We start from the raw sequence: 8,973 nt of genomic DNA on the forward strand, positions 1-8,973 counted from the left end.
TTCAATTTTTTTTCCAAACAAAAAATTGAAATGTCAGGTATTTTAATTTCCTTATCCAAACAAGTAATTTAAAAAATAAATGGAATTTAATTACAAGCAATTCAAATACAAAGCATTTCAATTTCTAAGAATTTTTGAAATGCTTCATCCACACACAAGGTTAATGATTACCAAGAACATTTGTCTCATTCCATTAACTAGTATTGAGATTTATTAAAAAAGTAAAAGATGTTAATGTGATTTTTGGAAAAACAAAGAAGACAAATATGACTTACATATGGAAGAAGAGCTAAATTAAAATTTATTTTCGCATTGGCGTAAGTTAAAAGTGAGACATTATATATATGTAATGCATAAAAAATAATGTATATAATGACTTGATTGGAACACTTCCTAATATTAAAGACAAAACAAAGAATGTTGTCAATTGTGATCTGAATTTAATCAAGATGAATACACTAGAGGAATTAGCACCAAAACAAATTGCTAAATGTACATATTTGCTTGCAACATGTTACATTTTGTCCAAAAATGATAAAATAACTTTTGTAAAATATGTCATTTAAGTAAATATAAATAAAAATAACTTAGCCATATTAAATTATAAGTATACCTTTTAGATTGATATTATATTAACTACAACTATTAAAGTATTCGTATTTTCATTAAAAAAATGTAATATGAATTTTAAAATACATATAACATGTTAAAGCTTTTCATATTTGCATTAATCTTTATTTATCCATTTTTTATATCCATCGCTTATTGTATTCATTAGGAATGTTTGAATGTTAACCATATATCCTATTAAGGAATGCAAAATAGAATGCTTTCAATGAAAATTGATAATAACCAAATATCCAATTGATTTCCAATGCATTTTAATATAAATTCTAATAAAAAAAATCTACTTATTTTGAATTCTTTAGGACACTACTTAACAAAACCATTATCCTAACTTATTTTTAATAATTCAAAGGAGTACTTACTAGTAGTTACTAACACAACGAAAGGGTAGTAGTTGATCAATCATAAGCAAGGAACACAATATTCTAATATATTCACTATCATGGCTAAGTAATAATTTGGCTAAAATTAGAAGTGCAGTTAACAGAAGTTGTTGAATGTTGAAACAAAAGGCTTTTGTCATATATAGATTGTCACTATTTTAAAATTAAGAAAATACCAAATTTCAACAAAAAAAAAAATACAAGTAAGTCAGTATGATGGAGTAGTGTTTTAGTTTGGTTAAGACAAATTTGGTCAAATAGAAGATTGAATAATAAGTTAGGTTTGGAAAAGTAAAGCATGTGTTAACGTAAAAGAAAAACGGGTACTAGAAGAATCCAGTTATTTCCAAAATATAGTGTTTTGTTAATTAAAGCAATTAATTCCATAAAGTTGTAATTATACTTTAATTGTATAGTGAAAGCCATCAAAGCTAATTTTGTATGCAATAAAAGTCATTTGAATTTAAGTCCTTTACCGTAAAGTCAACTGTGTTTGAGTTAAGGATCGAATCATTTTCTACTTTGTTTATGAAGTATAGGAAGGAGGAGAAAAAAATATAAAAGAAATAATTTGTCTTTTCTATAACGTAAAATTAACTCATGTATAACTTAAAAATAAAAATTTTGAAGTATAATTATATGATAGCATTTTTTGCAAATTAACTTATTCACAAATTACTTTTAAGCTTATTTTTTTCATTTTATGTTTTGTTTGGTAAGAGTGATTTAATATTTGTAGGATTGATTTGAGATAATTTGTGAAGATTGTGTGTATTTCGTTTAGGTGATAATGATGTGTAGGTAAGGTTTTGAAAGACAGATGGAGACGAGAAAGTAGTTGATTTTATGAAAATTATTTTGTAAATTACTAATTTACTCCTACACTTAGTATTTAATTTTTAAAAATAACTTTATTCATTGAATTTCCTTTAACTTTTTATAAATATAAATTGAAAACAAATAACCTATATTTTTAAATGATTAATATTATAAAAAATGATTTATTTTCATTTTCTCAACTAAATTTTTATAACAAAAGTGCTCATATTTTAAAAAAATATATTTAAAGAGACATTCTATCAACTTTCATTAATTCAATCAAATAAATCACATATATCAAACACCTTTCTACTTAAATACAGTATCTTTTCATTAAACTAAATCGCATCACTTTTTCTTCAAATCACTCCAAATCAATCATAAACCAAATCATAAAAGCCTTTACTGAAAACAGTGACGTAAATAAGTCCAAAATATCAATTACGGGAACAAGAAAGAGACATGTCAACTTCTACAAAGCAGCAAAACCATAAACACACACCAAAAAAAGCGAAAACTTGAAAAAGCTTCTTCATATGAGTGAGTTCGAAACTTTGCATTGACATTCTGGTAACTAAACAACAAAATCGTGAGTCCACGCATTACGGAAAGCTTCAATGTCTGATCTATTGGTGGGTGTACCTACCTACTCCTCCAATAAAATTGAAAATATAATTTACTAACACATCAAGATTTGTCCAAATAAATTTTGTGCGATTTTGACAACTAAAATTGAAACTCATTTGATTTATGTTTGTCTCATCAATTATGGTGTTACAATATCTTGATAAAATCGTATCACCGGTTTTCTAGTATCAAGTATGGTGTCACCAAAAACTAATAGGTAAATGGAGAAAAAAACCTAACTGAACTCTAATCAATTCCTTGTGAAATGTACTTGAACTTCACCAGTTGTACAATTGTTCCAATTGCTTCATCATACATGGGGTTCATTCATCAAGTCATGACTCAAGCAATATCTGATTTTCCTATTCTTGAAAGCATTATTCTTACTGCAGCTGGAGTATTAACCAACACAAGGGGCATTCACAAGCTTGGACTCCACCAATGGTATGGAAAAGACTTAACTCTGTCTGCAAAATTGTAATTGTTTACTCCGTTTTAGGGAGTTATGCCAGGGATATAGGGCACTGCTGGTTTGGGTTTCTTTATTTTATCCACCAATATAGCTTGAGTAGTTAGAACCACACCAGCAACAGAAACTGCACTTTGAAGAGCGCATCTTGCAACACGACTAGGATCTGCTACTCCAGCGTTCAAAAGATCTTCATACATGCCCGTCATCGCATTATATCCGGTTCTCCAATCATGTGTTCTAGTCTTTTGGACAACAATGTCTCCATCAATTCCTGCATTAGTTGCAATTGATTTTGCAGGTTCAATAAGTGCCTGCAATGTGTAACCACATACATTAAAGCCTAAGGATGTTGCCTGTTTTTGAAAAGCCAAATAGTAAAAAAGAAAACAACATGTTTTATGTATGTGCTGGAATAGGACGTATGGGTTGGGCAGTTATAATGTGTAAAAACATTACAACTACATATTTTTAGCAGTTGAGACCTATAAATATAATATAATTAGTACCCTGCTCAAGAGTTAAATATTTGCTTTTTATGTTACGTTAACCTTCCAAATCAATATGCTACGTATAATTCAAGAGCATGTTCCTTGAAGTAGCTAAGACTCATCTGAGAAAGTGTAGCCAAAATGTCAGAAACTATGGTGGAAATGCTAATATACACTGTCTAGCTAGTGCCTTTTTTCAGAAAAGTGGACGTTCCTCCCAAAATAATGAGGTGCAATTGTTTAAGTGAAAAGCTTTTCTTCAATTACAGTCCAAACAAGAATTTAAGAAAATAAAGCTCACAAATCTCCCGGATTTCAAAAGATGAAAATCTGATAAGTCAACTAAGTTGAAGTTGACCTCTTTTTACTGGTAAGAAACATTTTACATGAAAATAATCATAGATGGAGCATTCACTACAAAGTAAAGTCAATAAAGAGAAATATAGGACGATAAGATAGAGAACTGGTTGAGTAAATAAAGGTAACCATACCTTTGCTACGATATCAGCACCAATTTGCTCATCTAGATCTTTCATAGAGTTCCTTATTGTTGGTATCATGTCCAACAGGTGGACATATGTGGCACCACCTCCAGGAACAATGCCCTCACTTATGGCAGCAAATGTTGCATTCTTTGCATCCTCAATTCTCAGTTTTCTATCTTCAAGTTCAAGCTCAGTATGTGCACCTACCTACACATTTGGCTATTGCATTATGTAATGAACACTTGAAAATGAAAAAAATGCCAATGTAAAATATTGTTGGCAAAATTTAGGTGACAGCTGCTTCTTTTTGTGCAACAAATTGCAATCTAGAATTGTGTATGAAAAACATATGAAGTAGAACCCATGTAATTAACAGAATGGCCTACTTGGTCTCATACATGCTTAACATGTACAAGGACTACGCGATAATATGTCTATTATAGGATCCAAGCTAATTGTTAAATTTCATTTAAAAACAATTGGCATTAAGTGAAGTTGCCATCAAATATAAAAGTTGCATCCCAACAATACAGAGTCGGTTTCGAAGATAAATATGTTCCAAGTAACAAGTCACAGACTTTATTGATGTGTCAAGGCTCGCCCTTAAACAAAAGTATTGCGAAAGTTATGACTCTTTGTGATATGAGAGTTCTTGGTTAATTGAATTGAAATAATATAAATATTATTGCAATATTTTATTTGACTTGGAAAAAATAAATATAGTGAAGTTGAAAAAAAAAACTTAGTTGCAGAGAAGACAAGTATTAAATAGATTATATACTAGTTAAGATAAATATAACATGAATGACGTATAAGTAAAAAATTATATAGGATCCCTCTTCTGAAGAAAACATATCAAGAAGGCTAATAGTAATAGGTGACAAACTGACATTGTTCTATTTTTCAAGTTACAAGCACAAAGTAAGTTGAAATTCAAGGTGAATAATGCAATGACTCGATAAAATCCAATAATACATAAAATAAGATAGAGAAAGAGAACTAAAGAAACATTACCAAAGTAAAGAACAGGGGCGAGCAGAATACAGATAGCCATGATAAGTTTATTGAATTAAGTACCTTTATAACAGCTACACCACCCAACAGTTTCGCAATTCTCTCTGAGAGCTTTCTTGACAAGTTTGCATTATCTGTTTCACTAAGATCTTTCTTTATCTGTGAAATTCTGGCCTGAACTTCAGCCTTAGTACTAGGATCAGCAATGATAGTTGTCGCATTACTGGTTATTGTCACTTTCAGTGCAGTACCAAGCTGGTCTGATGTTGCACCATCAAGTGTGAGACCCAAGTCTCCAGAAAGAAAATCAGCACCTGTGGTGTTAATAACATGCGATCAAACAACCAGAGCAGGAAAAGTGTTGTTGATTAAATGAGGCTGGACAGGAAACTCTTTTAAGATATGGGAACAAAAAAAATACACCCTGGGTATACAGAAGAAAAACATAAAAAAACAAAATATCAAAGTAGCCTTGTACAGATAGTCACATGCGACACACAAAACAGTACTCCAAAATATAACATCATCTCCCAAAATATAAGTAACTCAAGTCTTTAAGAATAATAATGTGTTGGAGATCTCGCATTGGCTAAAGATAAAACCAAATTATAGTACACAAATGGATACAAACTTTACCTTAAAAGTTGGTATTGTGAGGAAATTTGGCGACATGGAGAGGCAAGAATTGTCACAAAGGTCAAGTGCAGAAGTTGAATATAGATTTATGGCCCAAGTTATATGTGAATTGATGAGGATAAGGACCATTTTTAATGATCTCAAGATACAATAGAGAACTCTTATGAAACTGCTTTTTGATAACAAATATGCTATGAGCATTACTCATAATCCTACCCAGCATGATTGAACGAAGCATGTAGGGATGGACTGAAACTTCATTATGAAGTTAGATAGCGGGCTTGTCAAGACAACATATGTACCATCAAGAAGTCAGTTGGCAGATGTTCTTACTAAGGGACAACCTACAAAACAATTTCAAGATCTTACCAACATGCTGAGAATGATAGATACCCATTCATCAACTTGAAGGGAAGTGTTGTAAATATTATAAAAATATTATGTTCCCTTATTTATTCCCTATTATTGGCAATTAGTATAATTAGCATAGGGAAGATTGAAATCCATAATTGAAGGGATTGAATCCCATGATTCTAGGAAGGAATTTATTGTCATGGTTGTATAAATAGAAACCTTGTATATTGAGATTATCCCAACAAAATAATGAGATTATTCCTCTCCTTTTCAAATCATTTAACACTAACACAAATTGCATAGGCTTTTCAAGAGAAAAACTAAAAAATAGGAAGCATGACCCTAACATAGAGGAAGTTGGCAAGCATATCAACCAAGCTTATCAAAGCCTGTAGGAACTCACCAGTCATAAGTGCAATATCTTGTAACAAAGCTTTCTTTCCACCTGCAAATCCTGGACATTTTACAACTGCAACTCGTAGTAATCCTTGCATTTTGTTCACTACTAATGTTTCCAGCACTTGCCTTGTGATATCCTCAGCAATAATTAAGAGTGGAGCACTCAACTGCATTGCCTTCTCTAGCAATGGGACTATTTCTTTGACACTCGAAATCTTTTGATCAGTTACCAAAACTTTAGCCCAATCAAACTCTACAATGGACTTCTCCTGGTTTGTAATGAAGTGAGGAGACATGTAACCCTTATCAATCTGTACAGAAAGGACAAACAACAACTGTATTAGGGTAGAAACAAAAGGATTGTGCAGATCCGAGCAGAAAGAAGAACTGACACTGGTTATTGTGTAATATTATTTGTTAGAATATGTAAAAATATCTTATTTTTAGAGTATATTAGACTATCCTTTAATATTGGTTTCCCTTTTTCCCATTATCTCTGAAGATTGATTGCCATATTTCACTATCTCTGATTTGCTTCCCTAATTAGTTAGGAGAAAAATTAGTGTTCTAGGCTTTAAGAACATATTATGATGTTGTAAGACATTACAGTAAATATATTATTTATTCGAAGTTGTTTTTCTCTTAATCTCCTTCCTCTACGCCTAAAACCCCACAATTTCAACACTGTCCATACCTTCATCCCTTCTTCAATTATCACAGAGGTTTCAGATGTTGAGGAGGACTCAATAGAGATCACCCCATCCGGACCAATCTTCCCCATAGCATCAGCAATCAAGTTGCCAACATACTCATCATTTCCGGCAGAAATTGATGCTACAGCTGAAAAAGAGAAGTAAGAAATATCTTCAATATTTTCGTGTGAAGATAACCCTTAATTTGTCAGAACTCAAACAAGCAGAAGCAAAGACCTTTAATATGCTCCCTCCCTTCAACAGGAACACTTCTCTCCTTCAATAACTTGACCAACTCCTTTACAGTCTTGTCCATCCCCTTCTTCAAAGAAATAGGATTAGCTCCAAAAGAAACTGCTAATAGTCCAGATTTAATCATGGCACGAGCCAAAATAATTGCAGTGCTAGTACCATCACCAGCCAACTCGTTCATTCTACTTGCAACCTACAAGCAGGAAAACTAAAAACATAAATACATCTCTGGTTACTTTCAATTCAAATTTTATCCATTTAACATGTGGCAAAATCCTAGCAACCATGATCAACCTCTTGAATTAGGATGGCACCTGCATTCTCAATTGCATCTGAAAGCTCAATGGATCGAGCAATTGTAACGCCATCATTAATCACTTTAAGGTTTCCAGATTCAGAAAGAATAACATTTCGTCCTACATGTTTAGGAATGAAAGATAAGCAAGAACAGTCAACGATCACTGGAAGCAAGAAATTTTCAGCTAAAAGATAATTAAAAGTAATTGTGAGCCTTGTTAGTGTTTCCCCATATTAACTTATTATGTTTACGAAACAACTTATAATCAAACAAAAACCGATCAAAAGAAATCATGCAGTTAGTGCTTGCTTGAATTCACGTTGCAAACTGATGTAATTTATGTTTGGATTCTGTATTCTGAATTTAGAAGCAGTAGTAAACTCAGTACAAATTTGTTTATCCGACGCAAAAATCATTTAAAGTTTTTTCACCTTAATCGATTTTGAACCAAACATATGAACGAACAAACGTAAAATTACATTAACCCGTATTTGAACATAATTTTGGATAAGCGAAAATCAGTTCAAACATTGAAGTCCCTAGTTGGGAAATTAATTTCTTGGGTCTAAAGTAGATTATGGGTAGGTCTTGCGTTGGATAAAAAATGTATACCTAGTTCTACTACTAACTTGATTCCAAAACAAAATCATCCAAACATAAATCTCTTCACTTAAAATCAATTCTAACAAAAATCAACTTCATTAAAAACCAGATTCACAAATGCTTAACCAAACATCCCTAAGCAGTTGCCAGCATAGATTCTAGGTATCGGCTATTGTTCAGGCAGAAAAGTAGCTAAATAAGATAGTAATTAAGCAGTGCAACAAATTAAAAACGCAATAACAGTCATGTAACCGACCCAATTGGTAACTGCAGTCAATACCTTTGGGTCCAACGGTAAGAGAAACAGCATCGGCGAGTTTATCAATCCCGGCTTGCATGGCCTCTCTGCACTCCTTACCGAATAATATCTTCTTAGGGCCTGCCCTCACCACAAAGCGCGAGGCTTTACGAACCCCAAATGCTATTTGGTTCCAACGAAAAGGCTGCACCAGCATAGAGTCAGAAAAATACGTAAAAATAGATGAAAGTGAGCATAGCATAGCAGAGTAAATATACTTACTGGGAACGAAGAAGAAGGGTTTCCATTGGGAGGGAAGAAATGTGAGGAGAGAAAGACGTGAGAATGTATATAGCTACTCATCTCGGAGACCCACACAGTTTGAATTGAAGAGTGGAATCTCACCTCTTCAACGAGGTTTTCTTTTTCTGAATTCAAAGATTATGAGAGAAGTTTCGAAAATGTATTTGCTACACATAGGCATGTCAACGGGAACGGCACGAGTCTCGCTATCCTATATTCATTTGTAAAAAATATTCATCCTTATCTCCATATCTATACCCAAATCCAACGGTCCTCATATCTA

The 8,973-nt window shown here is 32.4% G+C and overlaps 1 protein-coding gene across 3 annotated transcripts; it reads right to left on the reverse strand.

The window, feature by feature from the left end:
* Positions 1-2,556: 2,556 nt before the first annotated feature.
* On the reverse strand, positions 2,557-8,858 carry LOC114175791 (chaperonin 60 subunit alpha 2, chloroplastic). 3 transcript variants are annotated; one of them, XM_028060593.1, is made up of 9 exons: positions 8,670-8,858; positions 8,430-8,592; positions 7,543-7,664; positions 7,234-7,441; positions 6,999-7,144; positions 6,309-6,615; positions 4,979-5,229; positions 3,908-4,108; positions 2,557-3,239 (listed from the first exon to the last, which is right to left on the reverse strand). In XM_028060593.1, the coding sequence occupies exons 1-9, from the start codon at positions 8,748-8,750 to the stop codon at positions 2,952-2,954; spliced, it is 1,767 nt and encodes a 588-aa protein (XP_027916394.1). In that variant the 5' UTR covers positions 8,751-8,858; the 3' UTR covers positions 2,557-2,951. The 3 variants fall into 3 exon arrangements, with proteins under 3 accessions (XP_027916394.1, XP_027916396.1, XP_027916395.1); XM_028060595.1 differs by lacking the exon at positions 7,543-7,664; XM_028060594.1 differs by lacking the exon at positions 8,670-8,858 and having other exon boundaries at positions 7,563-7,664.
* Positions 8,859-8,973: the final 115 nt, after the last annotated feature.

The sequence above is a fragment of the Vigna unguiculata genome, chromosome 3, assembly GCF_004118075.2.
Source record: "Vigna unguiculata cultivar IT97K-499-35 chromosome 3, ASM411807v1, whole genome shotgun sequence".
Lineage (NCBI taxonomy): Eukaryota > Viridiplantae > Streptophyta > Magnoliopsida > Fabales > Fabaceae > Vigna > Vigna unguiculata.